Source organism: Salarias fasciatus, chromosome 18 (assembly GCF_902148845.1).
Source record: "Salarias fasciatus chromosome 18, fSalaFa1.1, whole genome shotgun sequence".
In the NCBI taxonomy this organism is placed as follows: Eukaryota; Metazoa; Chordata; class Actinopteri; order Blenniiformes; family Blenniidae; genus Salarias; species Salarias fasciatus.
The window spans coordinates 6272784-6293113 of record NC_043762.1 but is presented as its reverse complement, the minus strand read 5'-3'; the positions used below and the strand labels follow the sequence as shown (position 1 = coordinate 6293113).

Below are 20330 nucleotides of genomic sequence, written 5' to 3'. Positions count from 1 at the left end.
TGTTTGTTCTGTATTCTACCAGAAGAAGTAAAAAAATAGAATATTAAGGCCAAAACAACACACAGATTTTATTTTGAAGTCACTTATTTTGGAACACGTATCGAGTTTCCTTCCGGCACCCGACTTGCTTCTGTCGGAATGGGCTGCGGCGTCCGGAAAAATAGGATCCTTGCGGAAAGAGACCGGAGCTCCGCAGAGGCTCCAGAGCCGGATCGGAGCTGGACCGGAGCCGGTGTGCATTGGGGGTTAGACTGTAGGAAACTCTGAGACTGTAGGGAGGTCAGAGACTGTAGGGAGGTCTGAGACTGCACCTTACAGCAGCGTTGGCAACAAGAGTGGCAACACCAGCAGGAACAGCATTAGCAGCAGTAGCAACATTAGCTATAGCAGCAGCATTTAGCCACAGTACATCCACCTCGCTAGCTTTCACTTACTGAAAGTTTGAACTCTGAGTTCTGGTGAGGAGACGGACACATGTTGAATCCTGTGAGGCTGCTAAAACAAAACAACTTTTCACCCAAAATTGTCTCAAATTGTCTAAAAGCAGATCCAGGTCCCTAACAGAACTGGATTTTCTGGACCTTCAATATTTTGTCTATTTGGGTTTTTAAAATGTCCCTTTAAAAAGTCAACTGCAAATGCAAACTTTAAAGTGTCAAGAGCTTCTCAGACGTCATTTAAATGGAAGAGGAAGAGTTTTGCACCTGATATCCTTGAGGAATGCCACCTATCAGCAGAAAGAGTTCTGGACCGGGTACCGATCCCTGAGGAACATCACCAATCAGGAGGAAGAGGTCTAGACCTGGTACCGATCCCTGAGGAACACCACCAATCAGGAGGAAGAGTTCTGGACCAGGTACCAATCCCTGAGGAACACCACCAATCAGGAGGAAGAGTTCTGGACCAGGTACCAATCCCTGAGGAACACCACCAATCAGGAGGAAGAGTTGTTGACCCAGTACTCATCCCTGAGGAGGACTACCACTCAGGAGGAAGAGTTCTGGACCAGGTACTGATCCCTGAGGAACACCACCAATCAGTAAATTTTCCCTGAAAAATTTCAAAGGTGCGTTTTAAAAACCAGGGAATTGAAGCTACTTTGATGGGACCTTGTTGGACTCATTCCACAGAGACGGAGTCGCCGTGTTTCTGAGAAAACTCTGCAATGCTGCATTTCCAGCGTCTCTGAGCACCTGCTGAAAACCTGCTGTAAACGGAAACACACTCAGACCATCTGATGACCCCTGACCTCCGACCTGGAGGAGCTGTCTTTCCAAACCCGGACTCTCTCGGCAGAACGCCGCTCCAGAACGTGACCAGACATTTCCAGCCGCTTGATAAGATTTCTTACACACGACAAAGTTTGTGAGATCAATTATTCGGCTGCTTTTGAAGGAAGGCTTTTCATTTCAAGCCTCTAATCCTGCCGGCGACCGAGAGACGCTCCGGATGAACGTCACAAGGTCGATGCCTCTGACAGCAGAGGACGAGAGAGCATAGTAGAGTTGGGGGGGTGAGAGAGAGAGAGAGAGAGAGAGAGAGAGAGAGAGAGAGAGAGAGAGAGAGAGAGAGAGAGAGAGGGAGAAGGAGAGGGAGAGGGACAGACAGAGAGAGGGAAAGGGAAAGAGCGAGAGCGGTAGAGTGAGAGAGGGAGAGAGAGAGAGAGAGACAGAGACAGAAAGAGAGTGTGAGAGAGAGAGAGCTGTAGTGTTGAAGGTAACTTCACTCTGGTCCATGAATCTTAATGGCCACAATTAATTTCCTTTACGCCTCAAATGCCCCTCAGTTTGAGAGAGAGAGAGAGAGAGAGAGAGAGAGAGAGAGAGAGAGAGAGAGAGAGAGAGAGAGAGAGAGAGAGAGAGAGACATTATTTGGGCACCATTAGTTTACTCTCAGAACAGGTAGTTTAATTCAACAGCAGATCACGGGCAGCAGTAAATCCTAATGGCTACACAGTAAAGAAGTTAAAGGCGCAGATTTGGAAAAGAGGGGAGAAAAAAGAGGAATAACAAGAACCAATTATTCTGAAGTGCCATTCAGCAGCGAGCCGAGCGAGCTCCGCTGGCCTCGGCACCTCCGGGTCGCAACATGTTCGCATAAAACACACCTAATGACACACGGCGTCAAGTCCTGCACACAACGCCGGCTCCTGATTGGCTCCCAGCCAGCGCGCGGCGGCGGGAAAAGCAGCGCCGGAGATAATGAGTGAATCAACGTCTGGATGAAAGGATGCGGCGTGGCGTCGCCGCACGGTGAGCTGAGGGAGCAGCTCTCCTCCTCCGACCGGCGCTCTTCCCACACAAGGAGGCTAATTATGATGATCCAGCCGTTAATTACATTTACATACATCGCCACGGCGACAGCGCGGCCGGCTCGTTTAACTGGGAGCGCTCGTCACCTCTCCGCCTGACGAGCGCTTAATTGAGGCTGCTGCAGGACGGCGGGGGGGGGGGGGGGGCAAACAGACGTGTTGACAAGAGGTCAAAGCTCAGGAGCACATGGTCTCCACTGACACACACACACACACACACACACATTCTTCAGCTTCTCTCCGACACTCTTGTTTTGTTGCCTCTGAATCACATTTAATTTTCTTTTTTTTTACTGTTGGAGACTGGAAGAAAAACTTTCTAATATTTTGTCTCGCTACTGGATGATCTGCACCTGAATGGAGCACAGAGCTGATGGGAGTCTAAACCAGCTGCTCCGCTAAACCAGCTACTTTACTAAACCTGCTGCTGCTTCACTAAACCTGATGCTCAGCTAAACCTGCAGCGAGGAGCCGTGCCAAAACCTGCATCTGGTAGTTCGGCTACAGCAGCTGCTCTGCCAAACCAGCTCTGGTTTTGTGAAATCCGCTGCTAGCCGCTAGTCGAACCCTGCTGCTGTCCAGATGCAAACTCCTCCACTCAACCTGCTGCTCCTAAATAACAGCCAGCAGAGACCAGACTCTGGAGGAGTCCAGTTAATTTGAGCCTCGTACTGGGTCCGGGCTGCCGTCGGGGGTGGACGTGCAGCAGCGCCGGCGGTGCCGCTGCCATCAGGTGGTTCCAGCCTGGTGCTTTTGCAGGAAGGGAGTGTTTCTGCGGCGCACACACTGAAGCGTTACCGGCGCAGCCGAGGCCATTATCATTCTGATTTAAGCAGACAAAAGAATCCCCCCGCGGCCGGATTTCCACGGCGCGCCGAGGGAAACTGTGAATATACGGTGCAGTCAGGTCAAGATTCTCGTTTCCCCACTTCATGCAGGAGACCCAGCCGCACTCTGCAGGATGAGGTGGCTGCAGTCAGGTAATTAAAGCCATTATGGGCTTGATGTAAGGTCCCTGTCTGACGACACGCATGTCGCCTCTCAGCACTTCACAGATTAATTTAAGCCCTTTAACCGCCTGACAAGATTCTTCACTGTAATTGATCTGCCGCTCCCCTGATTCACCGTGTGCTGCAGAACTCACACACTCTTCAGCCTGACGCTTTTCAAAACATTACCTCACAATACCACGGAGATTATCTCCTGATCTGTCGCAAAAAAAACAAAAAAAAAACAAGTTAATGAGGTAACCATGGCAACACAACTTGAAATCTGGAGGTAAGCAGGAGCGCCTCGCCGCCGTCACAGCGAGCAGCGATACTCCTCCTAGATATTCCCGTCGTCGGAGGGAAGTTCAGGAGGCCAGTGTTCATAACGGCTCCGGATGAGGCTCACAGATTAAAGAATTCGACAGGGTCCGGGATGCAGCAGTCGCCGGCGTGCGTTATTATCGCGAGGCAGCGGCGGCGGCGGCGGCGGGACCCCGCCGGGAGCAGGTTTCTCATACCGGGGTGAATGTGTAATTTCTTTCTGCAAATGAGCCCTTTCCCCAAGACTAACACAGCCCTCCTTCCTTTATCACACCTGAAGAGCGTCCAGAATTAAAAGGCAGCCATCTGTGACGTCCCACGCTGCAGCCAAACAATGGAACAATTACACCAACACGTCTCCGCAAGCGCCACACTCCACCGGCGCCCGCTCGCTCGCAATGCAGCGTGAACAGGACTCCAGTGCAGATACGGGCTATCGAGCAACGGCCCAGCGCGCCATCGACGTTTCAGGACTTTCATTTGGCTAATTTAGAGATCAGACGGCTCCTGAAAACGACTCTGAATAATCAACCTGAAAAAGGGAAGTTGGAGTGAAGAGACGAACCTCAGCCGGGGTTCTCATCCTCCACAACAAGCAGGAAGAACCTGAGAGCTGCTCTGCTAAACCCGGCCGTCAGCTGCATCGCTAATCCTGCCGTCACCGGTCTACCGGACGTCCTGCTGCTCTGTTGAACCGAAATTTCAAATTTCCAACCAGCTAAACTCGATGAGTCACGGCTGAACCACTGTTCCACTCAACCTGCTACCCAAGCACCCAGGGAGATCCCACACCAGGGAACAACTAGAGAACCTCTGGAGTTTTTCAACCTCGATTCAAAAATCTTTGTCTCCACTGTTACATTGCGACCAATCGAGAATCAGAAAGAGGACCGGAACCACGACGAGCTTTAAAAAGCATCCAGGTAATTCATGTCAGTTAAATTCAGCTTACAACATGGTCATTTCGAGACACTTTCACAGAGAAAACCCAACAGATCCACATGAAAGGAAAAACTCGTTCTGCTATTGCGGTGGGGGTGAGGGGACAGACAGGTACATTTCTTGTATTGACATATAGATTAGATGGATTAAAAGATGAAAGATGCGGTCCTACCTTCAGCGGGATCCGGCGGTCCGAAGTCCAGGTCGTAGCGCAGGATGTAAAAGTTATTCCACACGTAGAGCTGGTTGTCGCGCGGGTTGTAATCCACAGCGGTGATGTACTGGTACTGGTTGGGGAACAGGATGTCGGTGTACTCGCCCTGGCTCAGCTTGGTGTTGTAGATGTAGTCGATCTGGCTGCGGCTGGCCTCGCTCTCGTTCTCCTCGTAGGTGGAGCGCACCACGTGCAGCACGCCGCACACCATGAAGGCGTTGGAGGCGGAGCGCTTGTCGTACGCCGTGTCCCACGTGGCCTCGAAGCGCAGCGTGTACGGGTTGAGCTGGCTCACCACGATGCGCCCGTTGTTCTGCTCGGTGGCGTAGATCACCCACAGACCCCGCTCGTCCACGGCCAGGTCGATGTCGGTCTTGCCGCCCCAGCGGTACGGCGAGGTGTCGTGGTAGTTGGCGTTGTTGACGATGGCCTCGCCGCTCTTGATGCGCGTGCGCAGGTCGAACTTGACGATGTTGCGCGTGCGCTCCTTGTTGAAGAAGATGGCGCCGTCGTACGCCACGAAGCCCGTCCCGTCCACGCGGTGCGGCAGCTTGTAGGTGGTGGTCTGGCGGGCGTTCTTGAAGTCCTCCAGGGAGGCGTACTCCATGAGCGTGTCGGTGCGGTACGGCGTCCACGGCATGAAGAAGACCTTGTCCCCGGCCTGCAGCGGGTCTTTGCACCACGAGCCCGCCTGCTGCTCGGCCTCAAACAGGAAGGTGGCGGCTCCGACCCCCTTCAGGGTCCCCGGACAAATGAAAACTAGTGACAGAGAAGAGCGAGAAACAGAGTCCAGTCAGGAGGGTCGCTGGCGAAGACGTGGCATGTGAGAGGCGTCGCTCTCGCTGCTGCACGACAGAAAAAAAAAAACAGGGACGGTGAAGCTTTTGCTTTACTACCGACAGCTTTAGCTCTACCGATCCAGGGAGAGAGAAAGCAAGCGAATGTGTGTGAAGGTTAAGCTGCACCTCAAGGGTCTGCCGCTACATCCTAACAGGGACGAAAGAAACTAAAACATGAACGGAAAACAGAAAAACCTGCAAACCAGAGACATGAGGGAATGGAAAAGTTCACGGTGGGGTTCTTTCCTATTTACCCCCCCCCCCGAAAACCGGAGCGTTCCCGGACGCCACATGAACAATCCGGCTACACGGACACACTGCACATGCACACGGACATCGTGGACCCGGACGAGGAGGGGGAGGGGGCGGACTTCACATCTTGAGATAAGAGTGAACCGCGGGTTGTTGATGATGGCGGCAGCAAAGCAGAGGTAAGAATGAGGGTGGAGGTCGGGGGTCGGGGGGGGTTGGGGAGGTAGACTGATTCTCGCCACTTGTCAGCACGGCGGATGGGTGAGGGAGGCCATCTGGAACGCTTCTGGACGGCGGTTTGCCTGATTGGTGCGTTCCCGGCGGGGCCCGGCCCGGCCCCCCTCAGCCACCGCTGCTGGGCCACATCACGTGCCATGGGGGCGGGACAAGTTAGGCCAAGCAAACTCAGGCTGCATTCACACTTGTGCGGTTCTCAAAAAGATGGCAGCCGCTGAACGGCGAGCCAGGACAGGTCAGCGGATGACGACCTGCTGCTTCGACGCCACTTTAGAGAAACTGGAGACTTTGGTGGAAACAGAGGAAGTCGTTCGCTAACAGAGCCGACTGGAACGTCTCTGATGAGGCAGAAACCTGGACCTGTTCACCGGATTTGAAATGAAATTCATCTGAGCTGAATTCAGTTTGTTCTGGAACCAGAACTGAACGGGTGCATCCAGGACTTCATCTGGGTCTGGACTGGTTATAGACCTACAAGTAGTTCTTGGTTTTATTGGAACTGACGCGTCATGAATCTGGACTTTTTGGAAACAGCAGTTTCACTGGTTTTATATTGTTCTTGGATTGGTGTAGTTTTTTTATGGACCAGTTCTAGACTGTGTTGAGACTTCAGACTGTTATCTGAACTTGGTTTGGACCAGTACCTGAACTGCTTTCAGTCTGGTTCTGAACCGGTTTGGTATCTTTTCCTGAACCTTCTTTCTCAGCCGTTCCTCGACTTGCTCAGTTTCGTATTTGAGAAGATTTTGGTTTTCCTGTGCACTGAGTTCACTCTAGTCTCGTATAGTTTTGGACAAGAACCTGAATGTGTTTGTACTGGTGGTGTGTTGAATTTTCTGACTTGGTTCCTGATTCTGAGCTGGTCCTGGGCTTTGTTTTTCTGGACCAAAAGGTTCAATGAACCAGGTTTTATTTGGCCCCAGATGAGTTTTAAGAGGATTTCTTTTTGTTTGTCTTCAGATGCTGGTTGGAGCTGACTGACTCTTGAAATCAATCTAAATTATCTGTGAAATGACTTCCACCTGGATTCTGGACTTCCTGTGACTCTGCGGGGGATTTTCTTCGTTCTAAGCGGGTTCCGCCTCTTTGGGCTCCGTCCGGCTGGATTTGTCTGATTCTTGTCGGGAGAGCGCCGAGGCTCCGATGTGCGTTTGAATCCGAGCAGACCTTCAGAAGTGTGAACACACCCAGAGGCTGAGCCAAAGGAGGAGAGAAATAGAGGACTAGTCATTCTTCAGGGGTCAGGGGTCAGACGGCGCTAAGCCCGAGTCCCTGCAACAGATCGGCGGCGTTTTCTCTCCAGGACGATGTTTAAAACTCACTTCTGGAAATTATTTGGACTCTGTAGATGCAAACAATCCTTGGAGGGGGAGGGGAGGGGGGGGTCTCTTAGCATTAGACAGGAGAGGCAATCAGGAGGAGAGGGCAGGAGACGTAAGGGGGGGGGTTCTGTACTCAACACCACAGAAACAAGGAGCCGAAGAAGGGGGGGAGGAGAGGGTGGAGTGGGGGAGGGGGGGGGGCGGGAGGGGGAAGACCAGACCACTCATTTACCTTTTTGTTCCACTTCTATTTCAGGCATTGGAAAAGAAAGCGAGAAGAGTGCAAGAAAAGGGAGAGAAAGGTTATCACGAGTCAACTGGCAGGTACAAAGAGAAGAAGAAGAATTAGTCGGAGGGCATGGCCATGACATGAACTGCAGGGCTGCTGGGGGAGGAAGAGGTGGGGGTGGGAGGGGGGGGGTGTTAGTGAGGAAGCCTCCAGTCCTGAGGATAGAAAAACACACAGCTCAGGACTTTAAACTCTTACCGTCTTTATCTGCCGGCAACACAAAGCCAAAAGAAGCAGAAAGCTTTTTTTAGAAAACGTATCCAGGCGGTCACGGCTTCAACACACACAAACACACACACACGCACACAAACACACACACACACACACACACTTGACACACTACGGATGTGAGACTGATGGAGCGTCGATCTGGGGAGGGAGGGGAGGGGGGGGGGGGAAGAGAACCACATTCTGACCGCAGGAACCGAGGGCCGTCACTAGAACCGCAACCCGACGACTCCTCCCTGATCCAGACAGGAAGTGAGGTGTGTGACCACGGCAACGCGTCACATCCGCTCGGCTCGCCGCCAGCCTCCTTAAGAGACAGCCGTGAAAGTTTGAATCCCAAAGTTTGGAGTTTGGTTTGAGAAGCAGCCGGCCGAACAGCAGGTTCTTCCGTTTTGGGGTCCGGGCCAATCGACGTGCCAATTCACTTCTCTTCTCCGTGTTATTTATTTATTTATTTATCTATTTTAATGCTGTGTTTGGGAGAGAGCACCGAGCAGCTGGTGGAACCGCCTCGCTCCGCCGCAGCTGTTCGGTCGGTTCTGACGAACCGTCCGGACCGTCCGTCTCCTCAGAACCTTTGGAGCTCCGGAGGGTTCCGGGTACCTGCGGTCCAAATGTGGCTCTCGAGACGGATCGGAGGCTGAAAACAGAGGATCAGGTTAGGAGGAGGGTGACGGAGAGCTCTGTGTGAAAGGAGGAAAAAAAGGAATATTTATTCAGTGTTTACGTTCCATCATTTTAAAACGCCACCGGCGTCAATGAGTTCAGGTCACTTCCTGACAAATTCCAGTGAAAACTGTTTTTCTTCCGCCCCTGCTGAAGTGGAATCACACACACTCTTTATTTCACTCCCATCTGGACACATCTGCACAGATAGCATGACTCATTGAATCATCTCTTTATTGCTCTGGATATTAGCACGTCTGTGTGTGCGCCGTGTGTGTGGGCGTATTTGCAAAGATTAATTCATTTATGAAATGATTCGAGCTGCAGAAAAGTCAAATATGATTTATTTCATCAGAAAACTGGAAATAAGAGAAACAATGAAGCCACTTCTAAATTCCTGATCAAGGCTGCTAGAGTTGAACTTTTTGTGTCTGGAAATTTAAAATTAAGATTGTATAACATTAAAGGCTAAAGATATGAAGTGTTGGTGTTCCTCAGGGTTCAGTTCTGGGTCCCTTTCTGTTTATTCAGTTAGTAAAAAGTCTAGAACTTATATCAATGACCTTTTTGATAAAAGGACATGAAAAAACCTTGGAAACATCGGATCAAAGATGAATTTCATGAAAAAAAAAGTTTTTCATTCGATATGACTCATGTTTCTACTTTATTTTCACCACCAGAAAATCGAAGCATCAGAGTTTGTGTCTGTGATCTGAGTTTATTTTAGAGTGACAAACTGAACTGACTGAATATTCAGTCATTTCACTGATGGGTTTGGCATTAGTGTTCCACAGGGCTCCATTCTGGGTTCTTTTCTGTTTGGGGCTCATTGAAATCAAAACTGAAAAACGATGAAAAGTAAAACACAGTTTTCAATCAATCAAACAAATCAGGCAGACGGAGGAGGCAACTTTTGGAGCAGCAAACTAAAATAGATTTCATTTATCAACCGTCCACCATCAATAAGTCAAAGAAGGATTCAAATTTAAAGGTGCAGTAAGAAACATCACATCACAAAACGTTCTTCCTTCCTGCAGGTTCCCAGTTTGTGAGAGTTTAGAGAGTTTGGGGGTGTTGTACCGGCGGCACAGATATAAAATAGAAAATTATGCGCTACTTGTGCAGCAACTTTATCAACTACCATATGACTAGCTTTGGAACCAGGAAATAATGACGGGCTACAGGAACCAGGAAGTAGTGATAGATTTAAGGGAATAGGAAGACGTGATGGAGCTAGGAAGTAATGAGGGGCTACAAGAACCAGGAAGTAGTGACGGCTAGCCCCGCCCACCAAAATAGTTCTCAGTTTTAAACGGGGCCAAGACATTGTTTATGGAGATGACGGGTTGTTAAAGGGGATGTTTCTTCAACATCATTAGACTAATAGGAACAGTTTTTATTATTCGATCATAAATTTCTCACTTATTGCACCTTTAAGAGCTCTGAAACATTGTTGAGCCAGAAACACTTTAAATGTTAAAAAGTTGCCACACCCTGAGTGGGAACTGAGTGTTTGAGAGAAGTTCTACACAAACTCTGAGTCTGTTCCTGTTTAAACTGAAGGAACCTTTGATTTACACAAAAAAAAGGTGATTTTAGTCTCTTTAGAGGAGGAAGGAGCAAACAGAGTCAGACGTAACCTTCTGAAGGAAAGTCCGGACGGGACTGTCGACGTGATATTTTTGTTGTTGCTGAGCTGATTTAGGAAACTTTGTGCGTTCAGGGTGGATTTAAATCATGTAAATGTCCCCCTCCACCCCGTTTGATGCTTCTTTCATGTGTTTCACGGAGAGGAGGGGCCGACGCCGCCTTGGCTGGATTCATCCTCCGTCAGTATCTCCAGGAGAGATGATAAATAAATAAATTTGAAAAATCTGGCACGGCAAATAAAAACAAAACCAAATCAATCTGTCACAGGTTCAGCAAGACATTACTTCGCTCTGGAGCCTCGTTTATCTGAATGTTTGAGCGGAAACGGAGCCCGGGGGCAGATTTCTGCAAACAAGAAGCACTCCAGCGATCTGCACTGCGCCTTTCATTACACATAATTGGGCTTTTTTTTTTCAGCATTTGTGTGAAGCGAACCTTTAAATGACTGAAACACTGAAAATTCCAACATAACTTCTGGTTATTTGTGAGACTGCTGAAAGAAAAAAAATGTTAATTACAACCATTTTTAAAATGTTAAAACTCCTGAAAGTCAACAAAAGGATTCCTTTTTTATCGCTGTTAATCACAGAATGAGTTTTGTGTTAAGTTGAAAACTGTATTTGACGCAGACATTGTATCAAGTTGGTCTACATGAAACTTTTATTTTGAAAGAAAACGGAGATGCTGTAATTTCAAGAATTAATCTAAATTCAGTCCGTCTTCATCTGACCGGCGAAAAAAAGTCGAGTCTGAGGTTCGCATGATCACCGTTGGGAAAGATTCGGCTCGGAAAGCTGAAAACCCACATGAAATGTCTAAAAACCAACACATCAAAATGAGAAGCGAGTCAGACACGCGTTTCAGGAGCGTTTCCATGGCGACCAGACGCACCACCATAATTCATCAAACCCGATTTTAAAAAGGACGCCGACGACTCTGCAATGCAAACGCACCAGCTGAAGGTTCGTCTGCAAAACAAAACACTGGCAAGCAAAGAGAGGAGCTGCAGCGACATGCACGCACACGCGCACACACACGCACACACGCACACACATCCACACACACACACACACAGTGTGAGACGGCAATACTTACTATAGGGAACACACTCATACTGGACCTCTAAGTACTTGTAGGTTCCCGGGCACGGGTCAGGAAAGACATCAGAGCCAGTGACAACCACACACTGCGTACGGTTGTTGCACCTAGAAAGAAAGAAGATTGACCAGAGATTTCATCACGACTGAACCCAGAGAGAGAGAGAGAGAGAGAGAGAGAGAGAGAGATCACAACATTCAGCGGCGGCGAGGGGGGAAGCAAGGCGAGCGCCGCGGCCGGTCTGAAAGCGGAGGGGAGAGGGACAGAGTGAGAGGCAGCAGCTCAAGGCATGCTGGGAGTTAGAGTCGTCGCGCCGCCGCTGGAGGAGAAGACATTCATTAAGACATCCACACGCGAACTGGCCAGCGGGTCAGACGCCCTCCGCTTTCAAATGAGCTAGCAGTGGCGTGGGTGGAGGGTGTGTGTGCGTGTGTGTGTGTGCGTGTGTGCGTGTGCTCCAGGGATAAGGTTACCATTGGGTCCCAGTCAGGCACTCAGCTGTGAAGGTTGAGGTTAAGGTGGCACGACACTGAGCTGCTACTGTGTGTGTGTGTGTGTGTGTGTGTGTGTGTGTGTGTGTGTGTGTGTGTGTGTGTGTGTGTGTGTGTGTGCGTTTGTATTTCTCTTGCTGTTCCGTGTAGAACCCGTGAGCGGCGGATCGTCTGTGAGGGGTCCGGTCCGTTTAATGGATTCAGATGTAGTTTCAGTTCCCGGTGAGGCCCCGTTTCCATGACAACCGAGCTCAGGGTCGATGAAAACACGACTTTTTGAAAACGCCTTCCAAAGCGGAACTTTTTGAGGATTCTGAGTCCGTCTCCATGGAAACGGGGGAAACAAACAACCTTGTGAAACACTGCGACTGCACAAGCTCAGTATGGACGATAAGAACAACGTTCTCCTCCAGAGTCATGACTCCCAGATTCTGCTGGTCCTGGTCCAGACGATCATCATATCCTTCAAAGGAGGGACACGCCCCCTCTCCCTGTCAATCATCCGTGGGACACGCCCCTTTCCCCTGTCAATTAGTTGCGTCTGTGAGGTCTTTCCGTTCAGGGTCGCAGACTCAGTCGTGATGTTTAACGATCCAGTCAGAGAGTGAGAGGGAGCTGCAAGGATGTGTGTGTCTGTGTCTGTGTGTGTGGAGATGTTTCCGGAAATGTTAGAGAAAGAAAGAGGGGGGGGGGGGGGGGGGGGGGGAATAAAGGAGCTGCAGAGGATTGGGTTTGTGTAAATAGTGCATCGGGTGAAATTGGCTCCACTTCAGTCGAGCTCTGCGGCGGCCGGAGGCCGGAGAGGAGAGGAGAGGAGAGTCGGCGGCTCCACACAAACACCGCAACGGCCCCAAAATAGGACTTTCAACAATTTGCAGGCACGAGATAAATATTTGAGAAGGTCAGCGCAGAGATGCGAGTCGTACGTACATCTCAGAGCTTTCTGTCACGGAGACGCGGGAAAGCGTGACGGCGCATCTCCAGACGAACGGAAACGCAGGAACATTTACCGGGGCGGACCTTTTACAGCCGCCGCTGCCAAAACAAAACGGCCTTTCCTCTCCGGGAGCTCATGGATTATTAAACATGATGTATGAATAAAGATATCTGAAGTCCATTACTTTGCTAACAAGAGGCCTGCGCCGCCATGGAGTGACCGTCGGCCATCTTTCCGTGGCGGGGTGAAAGACGGTGTTAGTCTACGTTTGATATCTTTAATTAGTGGCCTTCATTTGCTCGCTCTGTAGTTTGAAAACAGGAATAAACACGTAGCTCATTAGAACCCCGGCAGTTGATTCCAAGTAAACGACGGGCGGCGACAGATTGTGAAGAGAGAGAAGTTCATGAAGGATGAAGGCAAAGCGTTTCTCTGACAGATCAAACCGGGGCTCACTGATTCAGTGGAGCTTCACTCCTTCGGCCCACTGCGCCCTTCAGAGGACAAGAAGAAGAAGAAGAAGAAGAAACTTCCTGTTTATCACAGACTGATGGCGTGACAGAGGAAACTGTTGCTGCTGTTTGTCAACAATGTCAACATTGGAGTTGTTTTGGTTCAAACAGCAAGTGATGGAGTGTCGTGTTTCCATGACAACTGATGACATCACAGAAATGGGTGCTTCACATGATGACATGTGATGCCTTTTGTTTCCATGGCAACTGTGCCCCATGACATGTGCAATGCCTCGTTTCGACGAAGACTGAGCTTGACAACATGTGGAGCATGTTTCCATGACGACCGAGTGTGAAGGCTTCGGGCGCCTCCGATTTATCCATGACAACTAAACCTGACGACATTGGCAATGCCACGTTTCTATGAAGACTGAGTGTGACTACATGGTGTTCCATGCGGCCTTAAGTTTCCATGACAACACGTTTGAGGGTCATGTTTCTATGACATGTGGACTGCCATGTTTCCGAGACGACATGTGGCACGACACGTTTCCGTGGCGACACGTGGAGTGTCATGTTTCTGACATGTGGACTGCCATGTTTCCATGACGACACATGGATTCTCACATTTCCATGAAAGGTGAATTCTCATGTTTCCATAACGACATGTGGATTGTCACGTTTCCATAACGACACGTTTCCATGACAACGTGTGGATTTTCACATTTCAATGATGACACGTGAATTGTCCTGTTTCCATGACGACGTGTTGTTCTGTGTTCTACATATTTCTGGAGTTTATGCAGTTTTTTGAACGAAATTTACTTTCCTCTTGTGAACGATCGCTTCCTGTTTCATAAACGTCAATACTTTCTAAACACATGTTTACGCTGCAGAAACATCGATGCTTTTTAGCTCAAACTTCCAGACTCAGTGTTTCAGGTTGTGCTCTCCATGCGGTGGTTTGTTTGCTCTGCTTTGGCCCATAAAAAACCTTCAGCTATGAATTTTAAATGAATTCATTGGATTCTATCATCTCGTTAATAACAAAACAACATTGATCAGTAAAACTAACTCAAAAGTCTCGATCTATCCTTCAGAATCTCTTATGCTGAAATTCTTCCCTCCAGCACTAAACCTTCTCTACGGATTTCTCAGCGCTGAAGGAACACACACCTGGCACTCGGTGTTTTGTGACTGCTTGTTATTTCCGTGGCGGTGCAGCGGGTCCCGGTCGATGCGCGGGGGTCACGCAGCGTCTTACTGTAGCGGCTCTCTGGGACTGTGGTGTAAATTTAGGAGGACGGAGCGAAGCTATTCCTGAATCGGTTGTTGTAGAGCTCCGTCCCACCGGAGTAAATACTGAGGAGAGCGCAGCCCGGAGGGTCCCAGCAGTCCCAGACGTGGTGGGCGATGCAGCCGGAGGCGGGCTGGGGGGGTGGAGGAGGGTGGGTGGGGGGGGTGTGGGGGTGGAGGGGCAGGTGAGGACAGCAGCAGCAGCTCCGACTGCACTGCTTCATATTTAGAAGAGTTCAGTGGAGGAACGCCATGAAAATACAGCGGTGGAGCTGAAGGACTTGGAACCGCTGCAGGTGGTGGAGCGACGAACTGACGGAGGGAGTTGATGTGAGCCAGCCGCTCTGAGCTCGACTGGCTACGACTGAAACAGGAGCAGCTGGTGTGAAGAACTCAGGCCTGGTCTTCTTCCTGTCAGGAACTGGTCTGCACTACTTTACTCCATTTCAGACTCCGCCCACTCCACCCTCTCCACCTGGGAATAACTGACGGCTGGAAGGTGTGAGCTGCTGATTAATTGTCGGGCGGTAGGCGGCTGCACAGGACTCTCTGGAGGGCTTCTTTCTTATGTGTGCAGAGAACGAGAGCGTGAAGTCCGTCCAGGGACGTGACGCCGCCGTCCGTCTCCTCCTCATGTGCACCAGTTGATTCTACAGTTTACAGATGTTTCCTGAACGCATCACAGTCGATGATGAAGCTGTTATTCACCGGTGGTCCCTGAACACTTCACGGAAAGTTTCCAAGAGCAAATTAACTTGTTTCTGAAGATTTCATCTCGTGTTTTAAATCTCACACCACCGTCAGGTGCTTTATTTCCAACCAACTGAGGTGGCGTGACCTTTGACCTGCAGACCCCCCCTCCCTCCTCACCTCTGTGATATGATCTTGTAGGCGTCGGGCAGGTAGCAGTTGACGTTCTCCATCTGGAAGGGGTCGGCGTCGCAGATCTTGTCGTCGGTGCGGCCGTAGTTGGCCGTCTCGATCATGATGACGTCGCTGCCCGGGCAGCGCAGGTCGATGGCGTAGCCCTCGCAGGACAGCTCCCTCCGGACCAGGCCGAAGGGCAGGGCGGCTCGGCTGAACCCTGGAACACACGGAGCGGGTTCAGACTGACACGGGACAACGGCTCCAGGTTCACTGATATCACCTCACTACCTCACACTGATTAGTTGACAGAGCGATTTACCAGTAACACTCATCACACAGTTTCAGCGTGACTCCAGCGCAGCAGGGGTGTGTGTTGCTCGTTAATACTCAACCCCACCGCTCACAATAACACATTAACACCCCACACACATTCAGAGAGCTGTTTGTGTTTACAGACGTCCCCTGAATGCCCCGCAGACTCTAATCAACGTTCGCTTTTGCCGTCCGTCCCCCAACGCCTCACGTATAAAGAGCGCACCGTGCACGAGCCGCTTGATTTACGGCCTTTATTAAACGGCCGGCGCAGAGGGGCCGTGAGAGCACGGAGGAGTTGAAGGTTTGATGCAACAGGACCACACATGACGGCGAGCAGTGGCGGCGGCGGCGGCGAGCCGAGGCGAGAGTCGAAGAGACGAGTCGGAACGGGACCAGCAAAAGACCAAACACTCCATCTCCCTGTTGGCTCAGACATCAGATCTGGACTCGGCAGAGACTCAACGGTAACCTCATAAATTCTTGAGCAAACACAAAGGGCGCAGTGCGTGAGGAGAGGCCTCCACCTCCTCCACCTCCTCCACCTCCTCCTCCAGCATCCAGCGCCGGGCCAGGCCTTCTGGAGCGGGAACAGTTTGTTTTACAGCCCGAGCCGCTCCGCGCTTGTTTCCTCTGGTTCTGCAGGGACTGGAGGTGGAGGGGGGGGGCCTATCCCGGCAGAATCCAGAGGAATTTAATCCATTTCACAGAGCCGGCGATCGAAGGGGAGGGGGCGAGGGGGGTGAGGGGGTCTGGAGTCCACACAGGAGGAAAAATCTATAGATGCAGCAGAGCAGACGGGAGCGAAGCCAAACAGCTCGGCTTTGGGGAAAATTAACTGTTTCACTTCAGCAGATCAGCCTCAGACTCTGCCGCTGCCTCTGCAGCGTCTCCTTTGTTCCGACGAGCTGAGCTGCAGAGCAAAACAGAACTCCGACAGACTCAAACCGTCAAACGTCTGGGAACACGGAGCCATCCGCATCACCTGAACACGGCTCTTCACAGGACGTCAGCAAGGCCAAATCGTTCAGCGGTGAGGACGTACAGCAGCAGCGCTTCCGAAAAATAACGTTCTCCCCCCGTTTCCATGGAAACTGAGTTGGAGTGTATTCAAAAAAGTTCCATTTTCACTGAAACGTCACATAAACGAGACCTTAGCGATAGCATTATACAAAACTGTTTCTCTGACCTAACAGAGCCCACAGTTAGCTTTAGCAAAGCTTGAAGCTGTTTTTGTTCACTTTAGCATGATGAAGCTGTTTCTCTGTTAGCATTAGCATTAGCTTCCACTAACGCTGCGTCCCAAAAGCTTCTCACTAAAGCCACTGTTAGATTTAGCATTAGCGTGATCCAAACATTCTGTCGTTTCTGTTTTCCCTGGCTGAACGGGAGAGAAACACAGCAAGCTCTTGATTGAGGTCACCGAACCGGTCAGAGGTCAACAGAAACGATCTCAATGAGCAACAGGAAGAACACACATGCAAAGTCACATGCATTTGTCTTTCCTGCGGTTTTTTTTCAGATGTATAAAACTGTAGTATCAAAAATAACAGGAGAAAAACTGTCTGCAATTCGGAGAAAACAATTCTCTGAATTGTGAGCAGAACATGAAAATGTGCTCCACTTAAGAAACGCCAGCCGCTCGCCGCGTGAACTGTCAATAATCGCCGTTGTTTGCAGCGATAGCGGCCCCCGCGGGGGCAGCTCCCATTTGTATTTTCTGCTCCGCTCTCTCCTAATTAGCCCTCCTTTCAGCCTGTTACCTTTCTGCCGCGCCGCCATTGGCTGCCGCGCGTCGTCAAGCACTGGCGCTCATCGCCCGGGTTCACTTTGCCCCCCACCCCCTCTCTCTAATTGCCCTTACACTCCTGACAGTCGGGGCCCGACGCAATTAGCGGTGTTTGAGGCGCTCGACGCTGAAGAGGCACCAAGTTCAGGGCTGTTTCCAACGTGATGGCGATGCACTAGCAGGCTAGCGGGACCTCCTAGTCATGCTAGCAGGTGAACGGGAGTCTCTACTCATGCTAGCAGGTTAGCAGGAGCTTCCACTCATGCTAGCAGGAGCCGCTAGTCATGCTAGCAGGTTAGCGGGAGCCTCTACTCATGCTAGCAGGTGAGCGGGAGCTGCCCCTCATGCCAGCAGGTTAGCGGGAGATTCTACTCATGCTAACAGGTTAGCAGGAGCCGCTAGTCATGCTAGCAGGTTAGCAGGAGATTCTACTCATGCTAACAGGTTAACAGGAGCCGCTAGTCAAGCTAGCAGCTTAGCGGGAGCTTCTACTCATACTAGCAGGTTAACGGGCGCCTCTACTCATGCTAGTAGGTTAGCAGAAGCCACTAGTCATGCTAGCAGGTTAGCGGGAGCTGCTAGCAGCGTGCTTAGGTCCTGCAGAATACACAGGTTTGTATTTACTGGAGGTATCTGGATGTTTCTGAAGAGGCGAGCTGAGAAAACCTGCAGACGGCAGAAGGTTCCGGGTTTCTGTCGAATCTCACAGAAGAAACAAGTTCAGGGAGTTTTTGGGAATCGAGCGACAGATTGTTTGATCACACAAATGTTGGAGTCTTAGTGAAGTGTGAAGAGACTTTCAGAGAGAGTTCTGGGCTTTGTTTGACTGGTGAAGTCTGAAACTGAGACAGAAGGACGGCAGCTGCAGGACGGACAGAGAGGGAGGAGGGACGGGGGGCGAGAGGAAGGGAGAAAAGAAGGAGGGAGACAGAAGGGGACATGTCTTTACATGTCTTTATATATGTATTTATACATGTACATGAGGATGAATGATGTATGTCTGCATGTCTGTGTGACTGGATAAAAGCATATGTATGTGAAAGATTTGCATGTGTGTGCATATATCCGTGAGTGAGAATATACGTCTATGAGAGTGTGTGCATACCTCTGTGTGTGTGCGCATATATCTGAGTGAGAATATATGTTGTATGTGAGTGTTTGCATACGTCTATGAGAGTGTGTGTATATGTCTATGTGAGTGTGTGTATACGTCTTTGTGAGTGAGTATATACGTCTATGTGTGTGTGAATATGTATGTGTGAGTGTGTGTATACGTCTATGTGAGTGTGTATGTACGTCTATGTGTGTGTGTGCATATATCTGTGAGTGAGAATATATGTCTATGTGAGTGTTTGCATACGTCTATGAGAGTGTGTGAATATGTCTGTGAGTGTGTGTATATGTCTATGTGAGTGTGTATGTGCATCTATGCGTGTGTTAATATATATCTATGTGTGTGTGAATATGGCTATGTTAGTGCATATACACGTCTTGTGGGTGTGTATATATACTGTATTGGCTATAGGACTATAGGACAATATTTTTTTCCTGAATTATATTCTCAAAAATAGGGTCACATTATAATCGAGGACTAGATTGTCGTTACACATCCGCGCCGCTCGATGGAGCCAAAGTACCAGAGACCATGAAGAGAACGGAGCGTCACAGTGAATGTATGCTTGAATGTTCCCTAAAAAGGTCTTTAGCAGGATCTGATGAAAAATGAAGGAACGTGACGTCTGGAACGAAGGGGCTTGAAAGCTAGACGAGTGAGCAAACAACAGAGGAGTTTTGATGCCAACTTTAAACTGATGGAAATCAACACAGCAGAGTCAACAAACAACTGCCAGGAGGCCAAGATATATTACACTGAATTGTTAATGTGTATGAAGTTGAATAGAATTTGAATTTGATGTTTATAAAGTTATTTACATCATCAGTGCATTTACTGAACCTTTGAGGGTACTTAATTGTTGCTTATTCACTGAGTCACAGCCTCAGATTTTGAGAAGGAGAATAAAGTTTTTTATTTAACACTGCAGTAATATTTCTTGATCCTAAATCACGTGAAACGTTATCTCTGTTGTGAGTTTTCCTAGAATAATTGTACAATAAAAAGTTGTTTTATGAATAACCTTATTGCCTTCAACATATTTTTATTTTCACAAAATGATATTTGAAAAATAGGGGTCGTCTTATAATCAGAGTCGTCCTATAGTCGGGCCAATACGGTGTGTCTATGTGAGTGTGTATGTACGTCTGTGTGTGTAAATGCATGTGTGTTTGATATGCATGTGTGCAGGTTGACTGTTCAGGCAGGACACAATGAGCTACTTCATAAAGAACTTTTATTTGTAGTAACTAGTTCAGTAACTAGACTTTTTTTAAAGCAATAAGCAGTAACTATAGTGATGAAGTAACTTTAACTAAGTGACTGTTGATGTTGTGACCGAGGGGATAAATCCTGTCGTTATGAGTATTTCTACTCTTATCTTTACTGTACTCTGAGTAGTCTGATTACTCTGGGCAGCGTGTGCCGAGATACAGATGCTGATTGGTTGGTTTTTGGACGCACAGCGACAGGAAACTACCTCATCCAGTCCGATGGAGGCTGCTGCAGACCCGTCGCCATGGCAACCGTTCTGGCTCGGCCGTCGACCCGGCGTCGCTCACGCGGAGCCACATGGAGTATTCCTGAGGAGGGGGGCTGACCTGTGGGGTCGCCCCTCACGCTGATGCATGCTGGGAGATTTTCTCTACCTGACCTTCCATCACAGGAGACTTTCTTTTTTTTCCCGTCAGCAGCTCAGAAACACACGACAGATACT

The 20330-nt window shown here is 49.6% G+C and overlaps 1 protein-coding gene across 3 annotated transcripts in view; it reads right to left on the bottom strand.

The window, feature by feature from the left end:
- Window positions 1–20330, bottom strand: part of adgrl2b.1 (adhesion G protein-coupled receptor L2b, tandem duplicate 1) — a 99483-nt gene that overhangs the window by 38945 nt on the left and 40208 nt on the right. For 2 of the 3 annotated variants that reach the window (XM_030114534.1, XM_030114533.1), the window contains exons 3-5: window positions 15405–15618; window positions 11356–11465; window positions 4736–5536 (exon numbers count right to left, since the gene is read on the bottom strand). In XM_030114534.1, the coding sequence (XP_029970394.1) occupies window positions 4736–5536; window positions 11356–11465; window positions 15405–15618 (1125 nt within the window). Of the gene's footprint in view, window positions 1–4735; window positions 5537–7659; window positions 7675–11355; window positions 11466–15404; window positions 15619–20330 lie in introns of all 3 variants that reach the window. The other variant, XM_030114532.1, reaches the window with a different exon arrangement.